This window comes from Pristis pectinata, chromosome 5, assembly GCF_009764475.1.
Source record: "Pristis pectinata isolate sPriPec2 chromosome 5, sPriPec2.1.pri, whole genome shotgun sequence".
Taxonomy (NCBI): domain Eukaryota; kingdom Metazoa; phylum Chordata; class Chondrichthyes; order Rhinopristiformes; family Pristidae; genus Pristis; species Pristis pectinata.
In genome coordinates, this window is record NC_067409.1 from 94398185 (window position 1) to 94417786 (window position 19602).

Sequence of the window (19602 nt, forward strand, 5' to 3'; positions counted from 1 at the left end):
CCTGGTCTTACTTGACTTACTCTCATGCCCTGCAGTGGCAGACCTCAATATGAAAAGCACTTTAATTCCAGAGAGACCTGTTCAGTGGTGCACAACAACTTACGCCCCAGGGATTATAGAATTTCCCAGTAGTTGGTCCTTAAACAAAATGCTCAGTAGCCTGCCACAAACTGACATGACATGATTGCGTACTTAGTCGATGCAGATAAACTTACACCCCAACAATCATTTCTCCCACAGCTAACCCCCTTGATCATCACCAACAAAACCCCAAGTTGGTCTCTGGTTGTTGCCCCGAATCATGTCCTTGACCTCCAACCTGTATAGTATTGAACCAATCATTGAATCAACTCCTTGATTTCCACCCCCCAGCCCACAACCAACTCCAATCATCATACAATCCTCATAACTTACTCTCCCCTTACAATCTCCTAGCCTGGGATCCACTTCCAACCACCAACTTATTCTCACCAACCCAAAGTGTTCCCCAGTGCTTTCCCCCTGCAGGCTCTGCTCCCAACTTCAGAGGGAGATTATGGAGTAAAAGACTTTGTGCAAATTTTCTCATGTGAGGCCCACAGTTCTGTGCATTATGCTTTGAGTCTCACAGGTCATAAAGCATTGAAGCCTGCATTTCCCATCAAGATTCCTCTAAACCCCTGCCCATCCCTGTGTTGTGCTTCTTCAACATACATTTTTAGGCATGTTACAATTTCCAGGTTTACAAGTTCTCTCCATCTTCTTTACAAATGTATTTACGGAAATTGATATGGACATATTTAATTGTTGCTTCCAATACCCGAGTCTTATGCTAAAACACAATATATTTCTAAAAAACAAGGGATGCAGAAATATTTTATTCACTTTTATTTAGCTCCTTTTTCAGACTGCAGGAAATTGCATATGGTTCCCAAATCAATGAAGCACTTTGAAGTGTATTTACGGTTATTAATGAAGGACATGGTTCAACAAATACTATTTGAACGTAATTTAAGATAAAGGGCAATACACTAGTAGAAATTTCTATGTTTGGACCTGGTCCATGTCAAAACAACAAAACAAAATACTTAAATCCGTACACTACTAAAAGCTAAATGGAAGGGCTAAGGATAACTTCTCTCACATGAACAGAAGTAGGTACCAATCACTTTCCACTTGGGTACTCAGTGGAAAATGGCACATCAAGTAGAAGATTGGAAACAGTTTTTGAAAAATCAACAATGCTCAGTGGTGCCTCCTGGCCATTATACTTTGCTAGAGAGTATGATATTTTTCTGTTAAAACTAAAGACATACTGACAAAATTTGTTGCCACAATGGATCAGAGCACTGTCATTTTGTTTTAATCTTTGGCTTTTGCATTCAAGCCTTGTTCAAATTTATTGGATGAAGGGCTCCATTTACTAAATGAATGCAGGAGTCCGAAGTACTCTCAATGAAAATAATGAGGTCAAATCAACAGCACAAGTCAATCCATCTGCCACAACCTCCTCAATTTCACACAAAGAGGCCACAGTAGCAGACAGTGTAGAAAAAGATCAAATATTGCAGCAGGGAGCAATCTTCAAGGCTGATTTGAAATGTGCTGCCAAGGGAGCATTATTCTGTGATGCATTTGAGTATATATTGTATATTGTATATAGATGTTGGTAATAGGGACAAATAAACAGAATAATTGTTTTGTTCACTGTTATGTCATGGTTCAAGTGATCAAAAAAGGACATTTATATTGAATGAACAAAAGATAAAGTAAAACAGAACAGACTGGAAATGTGACTAAAAATCATTAATTCTCCAAAATTATCTTACGGCATAAAATGTCAAAGAAAATACAGTACAATGAGGTTAGCAAGTTATTAATACACTTGTAAGCTGACAACTGACTAAAACTGAAATGTTGCTCTTAGAGAAGAACTTGCTAAAAATCATTTTGCAGGCTGTTTTAAGAGAGGATATCACCAACTTTCAGTCTAATTGGAAACAATAACTTGCAGATTTGGAGAACCTGCGACAATAAATTTAATTGGATAAATACATTTGAGGACCTGTACAATTGACCTGTGATTTTGGTAACTATATTTTTATTTCAACAATATACTTTATTCATAATTGGTACTCATCTTTCTTTACATCCAATGTACCATCCATTCAGTACATTTTCTTACAGTGTGTCAATGTCACTCATGTTTCCTCCTTGTGAAACATTTGAGATACATAAAGCCCAGCCCATCAGTGTCCAGTGGAAGCAGGACCCTGGACTCACAGTCCTTCCACAAAAAGCCTTTGCAGAGATTCAGTGTGTCCGTCAGTATGCACTCCTGTACCTTAGAATGTGCCAACTGCAGCATTCGCTTGTGGAAATCTCCTTACATTGGAAAACCAACAAGTTTCAGGCAGACCAAAGTATATCTTTCTCTGAGCAAATGTTCTTCCAGTAGCAGCTAATTTTGAGGAACATTCCATGGAACACAGAGTCCTCTGTTATGGAACTGGACAGGGTGAATCTTGACAATAATCATTGCATCCTTTTCTAGACTTCCTTGGCAAATGCATAGTCCAAGAAGAGTTGGATGATTGTCTCATCCTCACTACATTCCTCTTGAGCACAACATGCACTGGGAATGAAAGTCTGGTTATGCAGAAAGGATCTGATGAGGGAAGGTCTCCCTTACTGCTAATCAAGTGAGGGCTTGGTGTTTTTTGTCAGTTCTGGCGATTAGGCATTCTGCCAAATGATTTCATGAGTCTGCAGAGAAATCATCCCACAGGATCCATTGTGTCCTTCTCCCTCAAGGCCAGCAGGACATTCTGTGCTGACCACTGCCTGATGGACTTGTGATCAAACATGTTTTTCCTGCAGAAACTTTTCTATGAAGAACAGATTTTGTGACAATGTCCAACTGAATTGAATGTTGCATAGCAACGAGGCTCGCCCTGTCCTTCACAATACCAGGGCAAGTAGAACCTCAGCATATTGTTACACTTAGTGCTTGTTTACTCTTGCTTTACACACAGCTTGATGTAGCCACAAAGATAGTCATCAGAATGAGAGCAACATCTGGTACATTTAACCCCCTTGTGTGGAGACCTGTACATCACAGCCTTATGGATGTCACCTATTCTGGATCCGCAGATGAAATGGAAGGTGTCTCAGGTGGCTGCCGCTGTGGGATGTGGGCCAGATCTACATCATGTACATCAACACTGAGAACTAATGGCAAAACTCCACAACCAATATCAATGATGAGCTCAGGATTAAAATTAGGGTTCTACAGGAGCAAATCTGTATCAGTATGGGGACATTTCTCAGTCATAGAGACCAGGCACATGCCTGAGTGTCAGTTGAGTGAGTTGAATTTAAAACAAGCTCTCTCCACTTTCCCAGTTCCTGTTGGAGGCTTGGTCCAATCTGGGACCAGATCTCTTCAGTAGGGGGTTATTTTCATCCGCCAGCAAAATAGGGATCTGTGTAACCCTTCCAGTTTACATCCATGGCTCTTTCAGGTTAAAGAAGTAGGATTCCTATCCCTCCTGTAATATATGCAAAGGGAAATGACAGTGCAAGCCCAGGAACTAGCTGATGTTTGTCGAGAAATTCAATTGACTAATGCCATTATTCAGTGTAATGCAATTGATTTTTTTTATCAGGAATGTAACATGACAACAACTATTTTGCACTTCTGGTATCTGGCACCCTTCCAGCTCTAGTGCAACATTTTCAGGGCTGCATGATATGACCATTCCCTGCATAACACTCATTTTGGAACATTGCACCCTTTGTTGGCCATTCCCAGGCTAGTGGAATCTCACTAATTCAGCAACAGACTGTGATGCTTTCTGGTTAGGTATCTACCTATATCCTCGTCCATCTCCCATCCAATCCAAAATGAATAGACTCTCCTCCCTCCCCTTTCTCTCACCAATTGCTTTCAAAACACAAATCGTACTTTTTTTCCTCTTATAGAACACGGAAAATAGGCCCTTTGGCCCACCGAGTCCCTATTAATCATCAACCACCTACTTACATTATCATCAACTCCAGATTCTATTGGGGGCAATTCACAGTGGCCAATTAACTGACCAAACTGTTTGTCCTTGGGATATGGGAGGAAACCAGAGGAAACCCATGAGATCACAAGGAGAATGTGCAGTCTCCTAAATACAAATGCTGACCTTCCGTTCTCCTGATCCTTACCTCTCAACCATAACACTGGACCAATTGGACATGTGACCGCTGACATCCAAGCCTGGCCTTGGGGCAGAAGTATTGGGGAACACATTCTCCACTCCCCATTTTAGCTCCCCTGGCCTTTGGGTACAATGAGAGTTTTCAGCAGAGAGCCAACAAAAATACAGAGATGGGTGCTCCACTGTTGCACTATTCTAGTTGACTCTTTAGGGTGTCCCCAAATTCCGAGGCACCTGATTGGAGTTGTGATTTAGCTGCTACAGTAATCGTTGCAATGGTTGAGCAAGTTGAGGGCCTCCCAGCAGGTCTGAGAAAGTTTTAATTAAAACTTTAACCTTGTTATAGCTACTGTTATAAAGTCTACTCAAAGAGGTAAAAAAGCAGGTAAGTCAGAATACCAAAGTGAAAGGTGCTTTCCTTGAGGTTTTTGGATATTTCAAGTACCCTTGTGGAAATAACCAGATAGATCCTTAAATCATGCAGAAATATAACAAATATCACATAACATTGAAAGTGTATACTGATAAGAGGATTAATAAAAGTACAGACATAGAGACATTCATCCAATAGATTGCAGAAGGATGTCAACCTACTTTGATGCAGCAGGTAAAATTCTATCTGATCACTGATATGTTGCTGCTTAAGCAGTGAAGGAACAACTTCTTCCTGCACAAGCTTCTTTCAAAACTAAACACGGATGGACTGTTGAGTTGAACTTGGCTATGACTGTGACAGAAGATGCTGTCATTCTGATAAATGGCTCTGGCTGAAGCACGAGTCTTTGTTTTCTCCCGATAAGTAACTAACCCTCTTGTAGTTTGAGCACTTTCAGTTTTAATAGTGAGTACCACATGCTTCCCACAATCCTATTCACTGACTAGTACTTTTCTGGAGCAAATCTTCCTGACTGAAGCCAGCTTCATTATATTGGCAAGACCCCAGTTGTAAATGAAATCATAGGGCACAGCCTAAACAAGCCCTACCTTTGACACTCAGTTAAGCTAGAATGAACCAGCTGTCAATGCTGGTTTTTACATTCAAAAACTATTCCAAATTAATCATACTATTAAAAATCTTAAAAGATTATATAAAAAATAAAAATTAATACACTTACAAAGACTAGTAGATCACAAAATATATTTATCATCTCAATTAATTCAAAGATGAGAATTAGCTGAACATTACCTATCCATCTTTTAGGCATTCTCCATTGAAATGAATGGAGTTACTGAACAATTGTCTGGCTTAACCTTGCACAGTTTCATTGGGTGGATTCCCCAATGTAACTGTTGGTGAATTGCAGGAGTTTGACTCTGCATTGCTAGATTCCTGGAGGATTCCAACTTTGGAGTGCAGTTGGAGTGCATTTGGAATATCAGCCCTGGGGACTGTCAAGAAGTTCAAGACTTCTGCATTCACAAAGTCCTGCATAGTCGTCCTTCTCTTTGTGACAGGTTACTGATGAAAAATCCAAGTCATTGTGTGGTATGTTGCTGTTAACCTGAAACTGTTCATGAATTCATGAATGGCTTAGCAAGGTAAATGTTATTTCCCCAGGCAGGAGAATCTTAAACCTAATGTGATTGTGTTGAAATTGTGTTGTACGTGCTAAACATGCCATGTGCATGCTGATTTTTGTTTCTGAAATTCAGGACTATTGAAATCAATGGAACCATACTTCAGAAATGAACATAGATTGGCAAATATTATCATAGTACACAGTTAGACATGCAGCAGAATCACCCATTTAAGAGTGAAAGGAGATTTCTTCACTCAGTTCATTGTAAATACGTGGGATTTTCTACTCTATGGTACAAGTTACTCTGTTGATATAATTAAGACTGAGATCATTAGCTGTTGAACACCAAGAGAATCAAGCGCTTTGGAATAGGGAAGTTAAAATGAAGTTGAGATAGAATTTTAGCCAATATCTTATTGAATGGCTGAGCAGGAGTAATAGGTCATACAGCTTTATCCTGCTCTTATTTGTTATTTACATTGTATTGAATAGAAACAAATTAATTATGTGGTCTTTTGTAACAGTATTTTGTCCTGTGCGTCAACATCGTAGATAATCCTATCCTTATTTCTTATTGGGTAGAAGATACAAAAGCCTGAAAGCACATACCACCAGGGTTAAGGACAGCTTCTATCCCACTGTTATAAGACCACTGAATGGTCCCCTAGTACGATGAGATGGACTCTTGACCTCCCAATCTACCTTGATATGGCATTGCACCTTATTGTCTGCCTGCACTGCATTTTCTCTGTAACTGTAACACTTTACTCTACATTGTTTTTTTTTTCCCTTGTAATACCTCAATGCACTGATGTGATGAAATGATCTGTATGGATAGCATGCAAAACGAAGTTTTTGGCTGTACCTCAGCACATATGACAATAATAAACCAATTTACCAATAGAGAAATACATCAGTTGTTATTAATACCTTCTTTTCCTTTCCTGAGGTAAGCTAACATTTACAGGATCTTTCAACTAGGGCATTCAGGCTGATTGTCAAACAGTGGCTGGATACCTTTAAATTAGTTGATTTAGGCAGAATGACTCAAATGTCAATATGGGCATCAAAAAGGAAAATTTTCCAATTTGCCTGTTTGAAGTAGATTCAAGTTCGGAGATCAGTCAACCCTCAAAGGACTTCCTGCCCATTAAAATGAGTGGATAGCAAATCCTACTGGGCTTAAGGACCCCCATGTCCGAATTCCCAATATGAATTCTAGTGCTTTAAGCTCCATGCTAGAAGAATTAATTTGTACAAACAACCTGCCCATCTAATACCCAGGATATAAGTCTAACTACAGCTCCATTCTCCTTCATACAATCATTATCTCTGTCAAGGCAGTATGTTGTTTTTCTGTCTGTTCAATGAATTGTACCCATCAAAGGAGTTTGGTGGGTAAAATAATCCTTTGAAATTCTTTAGTGGCATCGCATCACAACATCTTCTTTACAAAGACATTTGTGTATTAACTGCTTGCAATTTGCCTTGATTTTGTGGATTAGAGGCAGATGCCTTGGAGGTCTTTTGAGATGCAGATAGGAAAGAAGCAAATGTGGTATTATAGTAGCATCAATGAGAAGTTCACAGTTATTCAATGATAAATTGCTGCCTTGGATACACTGAACAACTGATTACCCTTAGTCCAATAACCTAACCCCACATGACATATTTCAATATAGCCTTGTTCACATCCAAGAATAATCAATTAATTATGGTTGAGCTTCCCATCTGTCTGAGGGCCAGAGTTCACTGACATATGGTATTGATGATGCAGATGGAGAATTTCAAGGTTACATTGGGAAACATTCACCAGATAAACCTTTTAGCTTCAGTTTCCAGGTAGAATTGGGAATAATACTTTTTTCTATCAGCTGATTTCCTTTCTCTTCATCAAATACTACAGATAAAGAAGATGCTTCACTGATGTTGAGTGTGTTGATACTTTGCATAGCAGCAGAGCACAAAAAGTACCAATGATTCTCAGAACCAAACTGCTGACTTCTTCCATTTCTAGTGCACTGTGTTTGGTGTTCACAATGTGGCCCCCTCTACACTGGGGAAACCAATGGCAGTTTAAATGGCCACTTTGCAGAGCACCTGTACTCAGATCACAGGAATGACCCTGGGTATCCAGTTGCCTGTCATTTTAATTCACCATCCCACTCCCTGTCTGTGGCCTCCTGTGCATTTACAATGAGGCCCAGCATAAGCTTGAGTAACAACACCTCATCTTTTGCCTGTGCAAGTTGCAGCCATCAGGACTCAATATTGAATTCTCCCGCTTCAGATAATTGCTCTTTCTTTTTCTGTTGTATCAGGACTGGCCATTATTCCCGCCAGTTCTCTCTTCCATTTTTTTTTCATTTGTATATTCAGACTATACAAGATGATCCAGACTTCACAACATTAGTATCATGCAACATAAACTTAACTGCTCATTTAATAGTTACATAATTTCATCTGATTACTGACATTCCCTTTTTACCACCCATTGCCCTCCCCCTCCTTCACTGCTAAGTGGACTAACTTGCTTTCACTCTATCTCAGTTTCTCAGTTTTGATGAAGGTTTTTGAACTGCAATGCTAGCTTTCTCTTTCCACACATACTGCCTGATCTTCTGAGTTTTTCAGCATTTTCTGTTTTATTTCAGATTTCCAGCATCTGTAGTTTTTTTTTCTTGATTTTCATCAGGTGACTTTTCAACTCTGCCGTATTTTGGAACATTATCTTAACATAGTGGTTCCCTTGGGATTGTTTTAATACTAAGTCAAAATATGACTTTAATATAACTTTTGTTTAATAATGTTCCTGTAAAGTTTGATTGCATTAAAGACACCATAGAAGTGCAAGTTTTTGCAATTTAAATTTCTACTAATCTTGATGAGATTGTTTATTCAATATACAGACTATCCAGACACGTCATTCGGTATTTATGGCGAAAAAAATCAATGTTAAACACATGAATTCAACAAATGTTATGTGGTGTGCATAAGAATGTAAGAAGTGGAAGTAGAATGTGCCATTTGCACCTTCTCCACCATTCAACTCAATTTCTACCACAACACTTTCCTGCACTAATCCCATTACCATTGATTACCTTAATATCCAACAATTGATAACTGAATCTCCACAACTCTCCTATAGAGATTTTCAGAGATTCACTATCCTTTGGGTGAAGAAATGTCTTCTCATACATTTTATGTAATTATATATTTCCTGTATTTCTCACAAAATAAGAAGTAGATCATTCAACCCATTGAGTCTATGCCGGAATAATCCCAACAGTCCCATTCTCCAATTTATTTCTCAATAATCTGTTCTCTCTTGTCCACTTTTGGGGGTAATCCAGTTTATCCCTTTCCCAGTCTTCCTGGTACAACTTTCTAATCTTTCACCAAAATAGTATTTTGAGTTAAATGTAGATAAAAGCAGAGTATCAGTTTAAGATACCATGTTGGCTCTCCAGCACACAAAGCATTCAAGGAAAATTGCCCTCTTCTCCCTGACCTAGCAATACAATGCTAGAATTATATCCTTGATTATCAATGGTAAACGCAGAATAGAGTAGTACAGGTGCACTGCACCCTGCCTTGGAAATTGATTCTATTGACCAATAAACACTGGGAATAACATCAGGGGCACCATATAGTATGCTGAAGTGACTAAACTGAATATTTAATGCTGCTAATTGGAAAGGAATTTTGAGGTAAATGTCACTCAGTAGTTGAATATTGAACATCAAAATAAGAAAAGGTAAATGAACGAGATAGTGGAGTTCTTTTATCCACCTCTTTCACAAAGAAGCCCAATATCAAAGTTCGGCAGCAACATTTAGCTTGGTCACTAATTTGAAAGTAGTAATCAAAAGTTGAACCTCTGTGGATTTGGTGCAATCCAGTTCTCAGACCAACCTACAATATACCCAAAATCACAGTACATGAAACATGTGTTATGCTAAAAGACCACTTTATCCCTCAGGTTGATGAATGTGCAAATATCAAACTTAGATACTTTCAAGTCTAATTGGAGTTTGGTAACTATTGAGGTAACAAGTTTAATATACTTGCTGGTATTTTACAGAGCACAAATGACCACAATAACCCAGAAAACCTGATTTATTGTAATTATTTACAATACTCTAAGATGTCTGCATAGTTTTATTTTGTCAGTTCTTATTTCTTGCTGTCATATTTAACTTGATTTTTTGGCCAATTTCTTGTATTAAAAATTCATGTCTCACATTTTGATACCAGCTACTTATATATAGCTCTCATGCTGTAATTATACACACAGCTAATGCTGCTTCTGCTCCTGTCACAACACAATTTTACACCCACTCTCCCCTTGTACTGCAGGGGAACCCTTGTAGTTATACTAATTTTAGTTCTCTGCTTTCCAGTGTGCTGCAGGTTTCCAATTAAACTGCAAGCAATATAAAGCCAAAGTACTACATAAAAGGACAGAGAAGAATGGGGAAATAACCATGTATGGAGGTTTTAGTTACATTATCACTGGCTTTATCAAAAGATCACCCTTTACCTTAATTCCTTGTGCAATATCCTAATGTACAAATTATACTTATTAGCAATTTTCAAGGTTAGATTTTCCTGCTGAGTTATTTCCAGATTAAATTTTGCCCATCAGGTTACTAAAGTAGCTGTGACCAGTTTCATCAATTGTTTGCAGGGGATCCAATTGGACGTTTTGTACTATATGCAGTGCATGTTTAGTCCAGCGAAAAAAAGGTTGTTAACTCCAAAGTTCACAATCACTTATTAATAAACCATGAGAAATTTTGTTTTCAACTGCTTGCAAGTTGACAGGGGTGGAATATTAGAAAATGATTCAAACACTTCTATGAATACTCACCCAGCTTCTAACAGTGAAGCATTGCCCATACTACCTGCCACGAGAGCTCAATTCAGCTATCCTGACAGAAGACTACATGCCACCCCAGATGGATGTGAAGCCCGCACTCAATAATCTATACTCTGTGGTCACTAGCCTTGAAAACAGGATACCCTGAGGCCCTCTTGATCATTGTCAGTGACTTCAACCAGGCCAACTTTCAAGAGGTGTGTGATCAAAATACTACCAGCACATCTCTTGTCCCAGCAGGGGTCCAAACACCCTTGACCGTTGCTATACAACCATCCAAAGATGCCTCCGAGCCACCCCTTTCCACAGTTTGGTAAATCAGACCACCAGGCTGTGGTCCCTTCTCCCTGCATACAAACAGAAGTTTGAAACGGGAGGATCCAGAAAGTCGTACAGTGCTGGTCTGAGGAAATAGCTGAGCTTCTACATGACTGCTTTGACTTGGTAGCCTGGTCCATGTTCAAAGACTCAGTAAGGACAGGCAGCAACACCTCTGCCACAATTATTCTCAACATGGATGCTCCAGAAGGCTGCATCCTCAGCCCCCTACTCTACTCCCTTCACACTCATGACTGTGTGGCCAGATTCTGCTCTAACTCCATCTACAAGTTTGCAGATGATACCACCATAGTGGGCCGTATCTCAAATAAGGAGATAGAGAGCTTAGTAACAAGGTGTCATGACAACAACCTTTCCCTCAATGTCAGCAAGGCAAAAGAGCTGGTCATTGATTTCAAGAAAGGGGGTGGTGCATATGCTCCTGTGTACATCGACGGTGCTGAGGTCAAGAGGGTTGAGAGCTTCAAGTTCCTAGTAGTGAACATCACCAATAGCCTGTCCTGGTCCAACCACATGGACGCCATGGACAAGAAAGCTCACTAACGCCTCTACTTCCTCAGGAGGCTAAAAAAATTTGGCATGTCCCCGTCAACCCTTACCAATTTTTATCGATGCACCATATAAAACATCTTATCTGGATGCATCGTGGCTTGGTATGGCATCTGCTCTGCTTGTGAATGCAAGAAACTGCAGAGCGTTGTGGACACAGCTCAGCAAATCACAGAAACCAGCTTCCCCTCCATGGACTCTTCCTATACTTCTCGCTGCATTGGTAAAGCAACAAGTATAATCAAAGACCCCACCCACCCCAGACATTCTCTCTTCTCCCCTCTCCCATCGGGTAGAAGATACAAGAGCCTGAAAGCATTTTTAACCAAGCACAAGGACAGCTTCTATCCCACTGTTATAAGACTACTGAATGGTTCTCTGGGACGAAAAGATAGACTCTTGACGTCACAATCTACCTTGTTATGACCTTGCACCTTATTGTCTATCTGCACTGCACTTTCTCTTTAGCTGTTGCACTTTACTCTGCATTTTATATTGTTTTACCCTGTACTACCTCAATACACTGTAATGAATTGATCTATATGAACGGTATGCAAGACAAGCTTGTCACTGTACCCCGGTACGTATGATAATAATAAACCAATTCCAATTCCATTAGTGTTTGTTTTGGACGTGTGGAATCTACATGCGGGAGAACACACTACAAACATGGAAAACTTCCACTCATGCTCCAAATATTAATAGAACCAAGATTATGTTTTTTTTTTACAAACAAGTAGTGCACAATCTGTGTCCCTGGTACTTTAATAAGTGCTGTCTACAATCAGAAGGGAACATCCTCCAAACAAAATAATTATTCCAGGCAGTACTTCTCCACTAGCCAAACATTCATCAACAGCAGACACAGGAACTTAAGCTGCCAGACAAATGTTAATCAGCTTTGTTTCTGTTTTGACCTGATTTCCAACATCTGTAGTATTTAGCTTTGTGGCTGCTTGTCTTTTTGGAGAGGAAAAATCTGTTAAATATTTCTGATAATTGTGGTCAATGCCTCATCAAAGATTAATGGCAAGAGTTGTTTGAATGATGTTGCATATTGAAATGAGCATCTTAACTAAGCGTCTGTTTCAACTGCAGCTGGATGCTACTTGTTTGCCAAGAAATGTGCTTGGATCAGATGTTATTCTGAGAATTGCAATTTAAATAATTTGGCTACAAACCGTTTTTTGAAAAAAATAATACTTCAGTCAATTAGACATTTAGCAAGTCAAGACTGCCAGTGCTGGAAATTTGAAATGAAAACAGCAAACACTGGAAAAACTTAACAAGTCAGGCTTTATCTGTGGAGAGAGAAATAAATTTAACCTGTCAGTTTGATGATCTCTTATCAGAACTAGGAAAACTTAGAAATAAAATAAAGGGGCTAGGGTGGAGAAAACAAAGAGAAAGTCTGTGTTAGGATGGAGATCAAGGGAAAGCAACTAACTCAAATGGTTGTGGTTCTACCAGCTGATAGCAGATGGTGAAGGTTTATTAAATGCAGCTGATCTATCCCGTGCAACCTATTTTAACTCTTCACCATAAGGAGGTACAAATGCTCCTTCCAGGTGAAGTAGCCATTCACTTGTACATCTTCCAAATGAGCTTGGTGCTCACAATGCAGTCTCTACAGGGGAGAAACCAAATGCAACTTAGATGACTATTCTGCAGAACACCCCTATTCAATCCATGAGGTGACCCTGTGTTTCCAATTGCCTACCACTTTAATTCTTCATCAAACTCCAACTCAGAGTTCTTTTCCTTTGGACTATTTCAGTGAAGTCCAGCTTAAGCTCAAGGACACTACTGCATCTTCCAACAAAGCACAAAACAATTCCAGGATTCTACATAAATTGAACAATTTTAGATAGCCAACCTTCCCAGTTTTTATCAGGACTAGTCAGTTCGGACTGAAAGGTCATCAACTTGTAACATTAACTCTGCTTTTTTTCGCCCACAGATGCTGTCTCATCTGATCCACATTCTCTTTTATTTCAGTTTTCCAGAAACTGAAAAGTTTAGGTCTCACAATTCCAGCACATTCTTTCACTCTCTCCTCTGTCATCTTTCATCTCCCTCTGTTTACGTCTCCTCCAAACAGACTGGCTGTGATTTACTAGCGTTTACCATCCTCTTTCAGCTGGTACCAGCAACATTTGACTCATTCAGTTTCTCTTAGTCTCTTGTTCTCTCCACTTCTCTCACTATTCTGCAACTTAAATTAAACTTTTTTTTTATAACTTTTCATAGTTCTGATGAAAGGTCACCATCCTGAAATGTTAACTCAATTTTTCACTCCACAGATGCTGTCTGATCTTCAGCATTTTCTGTTTTTAGTTTTGCAAGTAAAGTTAAATAAAAACAGAAGATGTTAATCTATCGTTCCTAGTACTAGTGACAGGAGAGAATACTAAGAATTTACAAAACTGAAGACAACTAGACTAGGTGGCACAGTTCCTCTTTTAAAGTCAAACATTGAACAATAACCATCAGTAGAAGGTACAATTATAGCATGATACATTTTCATAAGCAGAAAAGCAAGTGCACAGGTAACTAATCTATCTCATGGTTATATCATATAGAAAGAACTGCATATTTAAATGTAAGCAGAAGTCTTGTGGATTAGTCTAATTTCACTTATTTGGATGTTTCAGTCTAGTGGGATTTTATGTGTTAATTATTTAAAAATATATCCGGCATTTATTTCATTTTAGCTACCAGTCATTTCAAATACGGTAAAAATCTCAAGTTTAGGAAAGTGGTGTATCCTTTATGAACATAAGCTAACACCTGATACAAAATAACTCAAATCAACTAAAATAATTTATGATTCTGCCTGTTGAGAGGTACAATAAACATTTATTTTTCAATGCTATTAAGTGTTTTACCAAACAATATTCATTCCATATTTCCTTTCCCCAAGTGAATACAACTCTGATTTTATCCTAAAGCACCCAATTGTCCAACATGTTCCTTGTAGAATCCACCAAGAAATACTAGTAGATTATCTCAAGTGCACAGCGGAAAAAAAAGTCCCAGAAATGCATATGCACTTTAACTGAAGACAAATACACAAGTAGGCTTTTTGAGGGTTGATTATATATTCAGGTTGAGTGAATTTCAATTGTCTCATTGCTTGGGACAAAGAGCTGGGAAAAGTGTTTTAAATGTCATTTCACTGGTCTGTCAAAGATGGTTGAAGCAAGGAAATGGCGATCTCATTATGTAAAATCCAAGTATATTATACAGAAAAATCTACCACAGGTCATTAAATTACCATGAAATCCAGAAAACTCTATCCCCTTGTAATATGGCAAACGTAAACAATGTTATTTATTTGAATCAACTTTGGAAGGGTGAAATATTGGAAATCTTCATTTAAGGTTTTGTCATCCTGAACAATGAACAATAAACAAAAATCTGATTTGGAAATAGTAATGGTATTGCACATATAGGAAGATATTTTTCATATTTTTTTCTATCAACAGAGTCGATATCACTTGATACCCACATTAGTTTGGATTCCATTGCTTGAGAACTTAAAATATAACCAAATCAAAAACAAACAATGCTACGTCAAAGAAACAAAATAAATTAATAAATTAAAATTGATATTTATTTTTGCCAAATGTTATAAATTATAACTAATTTCTTCAAGACACTTAACAGCACTGGGAATTATCTGATAAACACCTGCTTCAGTAGTCAATTACAGGTAACTATTATAATTGTTTCCAGCATTAGCTACCATAAATCAATTTATATTGCTATATTACTGGGTGTGACTTACATCAGTGATAAATATTTATTCAATGGTGAATATTAGGCATTATCATTATGGTGAGTTAACCTAATTGCCCCACTTTTGGTACTGAATCGCCATTATGTGCAATTAACCTGTACTGTCATGTCAGAAATATGACATGTTCCGTATGCCATAACATGTTGCATGGCTTAGTTTGGATCCAGGGGATGTTCTTTGGCTTTTCACTAATGGAGAAAGCTAAGAAAGGTATGATGATAACTTATTAGAATAGGACAATTGAGAATTTATTAACTTGATTTAAATTTTCACCAGTGACATGATTTCAAAGGAACAATATTGAAAAATAATTGTTTTCTCAATGTGACATTGTAGAGCTGAATACTTTACCTTGCCCACATACTGAGCTTCTGGTCCTATGTGTTCTTCTAAAACAAAGAATTGGTTCCAGACCCAACCACGCTTAGGACGATGATGTACTTGTTTCTCTCCCTCTAAGTGATTGTTTTGATTTCTTGTCAACTTAATAGAGTTCTGGAGAGTTGATGCGAAGCAAAAAATCCCAAGGCAGAGCAGCACCGGACACAAAGGAAGAATGGGTGGAATTTTCATGGTGAGACCAAGACAAGACTGGTTGAAATTCCTCTACTGTTGTCAAATGTTTTTTCCAAGTGCGACTCTGGCGCAGTTAAATCCAATATCAGAAGGCAACCTGAGCAGATCTGAGCATTTCCATGGCTTGACCATCCACTAGGGAAAACCTCGATACTTATTCACATCATGGAAAAAATATCCCTCAAGCAGGATATTGATGGACCATAGATGATCTTAACAAATCTTCCTGGGACTTAACATGTTTGACCTATTGAGAAGATAACAGAAATAATAATTAAACATAATCAGCAAAATAAAATCCTTCTGCTAAGTCATTTACCTGAAACATTTGAAAAGCATCGACACAACTCGTGTTATTAGACAATGAAAAGCAGCATGCAAGGTTCCTCTTGAAGCCGAATGGCCAGAAACATCAATAAGAATGAGATTCCAATAAATTCAATGAAATGAAAGTAAAGGCAACACCAAGCATGCACTGACCACAATATCTGCCAGGAACCAGTGCAATCAAATTTAAAATATACCTTGATTCTAAAACTTTACTTCAAAAAGTAATCCTTGACATCTTTGGACCCAAAATTTCTTGCATGTTAACAAATTTTAAAATGGTTTGTAATAATTATTAAGAATTCTTGATCAATATTTGAATCCAACATCTTTGAATATGCTGATTTTAAAGGATTAAAATTGATTTTTTAAAAATAGCCAGAATCTCTGTCATTTCAAGGACCAGAAAATTAGTACAATTAGTAGAAACTTTGGATGGAGATTAATTCAATTAGGGACTTGGCTAGTTTCATGAGCAAGGCCAGTATTTAGTGCAACGTTTCTTAAATTAATGTGAAAGGTTGCGGAAACTCAAGTTGCAAGGAAAGTAAATTGCACTGATAATCACGGTTTATGGAGATAATAGACTGTGTGATTGCCTTCACAACTCAGTGGTTTAAGAATGTAAAAAAACAGGAGGAGGAGGACGTCATGTGGCACATTGTACCTGTTGTCTCATATGGCTGATACTTTCCCTCAGTGCTGCTTTTCTGCAACAAACTCAATTCCGTCAATATCCCAAAATCTATGAACCTCCCTCTTGAATATTCTCAGTGACTGAGCTGCCAAAGCCATCTTGGAGAAAACATTTTCAAGATTCAGTAACTCTGTGCAGAAACTTCTTATCTCAGTCCTTTATGGCCATTGAGTTATTTAGTGACCGTGTCTCCTGGTCACAGCTCAGCCAGGTGAAACATTATTCCAACTTTGTCATGTCTCATGTGAATTGTTCCAATGAGATAGCCTCTCATTCTTCAAATTTCAAGGAAGTATAGGCCCAGTCTACTTCATCTCTCCTCAAAGGACAAATTCCCTCTTCCCAGGAATTAGTCTGATGAATATTCACTTCATTCAGCCTTTTTTTTATACTTTTCCAGCTGAAATGGATGTCCTCACATTTTTCCACATTATATTCCATCTGTCCTCGTCTATTCACTTAATATATCTATATTTCCTGGAAGCCTGTCTGCATCTTCAGAATGCACACTGGCAATCAGTTTTGTATCATCAGTAAACATTACACTTGGTCTCCCCATCCAAGTCATTGATAGCTTGGGCCCCAGCACTGGTATCCTTGCAGCATTTCACTGGTCAGAGTCTCATAAACTGAAAATGAGCCATTGAGTCTTACTCTATTTCTTGTAAATTAATTAATCCTCAATCCATGCCAGTGCATTACCCACCAATCCCACTCACCCTAATTTTATTTAATACCCTTTCATGTGGTACCTTATCGATGCCTTTATGAAAGTCAAAATACACCATACTCACTGGTCCTCTTTATGGATGGTTACAGTATCAAAACACTCTAGACAAATTTGCCATACATGATTTCAAATTCATAAAACTATGTTGACTGTCCAGTTCTACTATTACTTTCTAGGTGTCCTATCACCACTTCTTTAATTATAGCAACCCCTCTACTACTGGTATCAAGCTAATAGTCTGCATTTCCCCATTTTCTCATCCCTTTTTTGTCATTTAATGCCTCCTGCCTTCTAATCTAACCATAACTGGGGGGAGAAATGGGTGTGAAATCTATCTATATTAATGCCTTTGAGTCCGAATTTCAGAAGCACAGTTCAATGCACAAACTTACTATCTCCCATGTATCCAAAAGAAGATGAATCTCATTTGCTTTCTCCTCCCTCCTATCTTTCCTCTTCATGTCTATCCTGTTCCATTTTTTGACGATAGACCAATGACCTGGATTGTTAACTTCGTTTCTTTTCCATCTGCCTGACCTGCTAGGTTTATCCAGAATTTTGTTTTATTCCAGACTTCTAGCATCTGCCTTACTTTGGTTTTGCAGCAATGAATCCTGATTAACGCTAAACTTTGGAAAGTGGGCCAATCTCCATTCTACCTGATGAATGAGATTTCTAAGCAGGTCCGTGTTCAGCCAGTTAAATTCTGCTAAATCTATTTCTGTCAAAACTACGACATTTTTAGCATTGGAAGTATACAGCAAGGTCTACAAGCAAGTTTTTTAAATCAAATTTTCATTTTTTAAACTTTTTATTTAAAATTAAGTTGATTAGCCGGCTGTCATAAAAACTGGCTAATACATGAGCAACACTATGATATTTCCAATCAAAACCCAAAGGTTTTGTAAGATTTGGCTGGGGACAGTGCAGAGTGCAGGGTAAAGAAGCTGATTATTTACTTCTGGGATCTGAGATCTGGGATCAAACTTATCCGGGACTAAGAGGATTTAAGTTTCATCCAGCTGCTATCTATTTTGGACTGACGTGAAATGAGTTCAGACAGCTAAATTCAATTCCCAATGGATTTGGGGCATCAACACAAAACTGTCACTAGGCTGATAATCTCATGCAGAGAGAAGTGGCATGGTAGTGTAAAGTGTTTCACACTGGTGAATTGGGCTACTCTTTGGAAGTTGGGCAGAGGATTTGGGTAGAAATCCATCCTCTGCTCTATGCACTAAATGTGCAATAGTGTCAAACTGAAGAAGTTCAACCTATATTGCATTGCCCCACAACACGTACAACAGAAGATGAATTTCTTCTCTTTGGGTTACCATAGTACCCCCTACTCCACTCCCCCCCGCCAAAAGGACTCAGAAGTCCAATTTCGTTCAGTATCTCTAGGTTTATGCACATTTAGCACTATAAAAATAGAAAAAAACTTTCATCTACAGTAGAGCTACAATAATAATGATAGTGGCTGACCACAACTTGCAATTTTCTGTTGAAGTCTCTGGTTAAAACAACTTCTGCCAACATTGATTGTTATCCAAACTCTTTTTCTACCTTTGATCCTTGGTATTGGTATTGGTTTATTATTGTCATTTGTACCGAGGTACAGTGAAAAGCTTGTCTTGCATACCGATCGTACAGGTCAATTCATTACACAGTGCAGTTACATTGGGTTAGTACAAAGTGCATTGATGTAGTACAGGTAAAAACAATATCAGTACAGAGTAAAGTGTCACAGCTACAGAGAAAGTGCAGTGCAATAAGGTGCGAGGTCACAACAAGGTAGATCGTGAGGGCATAGTCCATCTCATCATATAAGGGAACCGTTCAATAGTCTTATCACAGTGGGGTAGAAGCTGTCCTTAACTCTGGTGCCCTCAGGCTCCTGTATCTTTAGGGGGGGAAGACCAAATGCATTTATTTTAAATACTGAGCAAGTAAATGCAGTGAATTGCAAGAAATTTACAATTAACATGTGACT

The 19602-nt window shown here is 38.3% G+C and overlaps 1 protein-coding gene across 1 annotated transcript in view; it reads right to left on the reverse strand.

Annotated features, from left to right (window-relative positions):
• The window catches only part of LOC127570314 (cadherin-18-like), a 480238-nt gene that overhangs the window by 107999 nt on the left and 352637 nt on the right, over positions 1-19602 (reverse strand). The window contains exon 3 of the mRNA XM_052015743.1: positions 15631-16102. Within this exon, the coding sequence (XP_051871703.1) occupies positions 15631-15852 (222 nt within the window). The 5' untranslated portion in view covers positions 15853-16102. The remainder of the gene's footprint in view (positions 1-15630; positions 16103-19602) is intronic.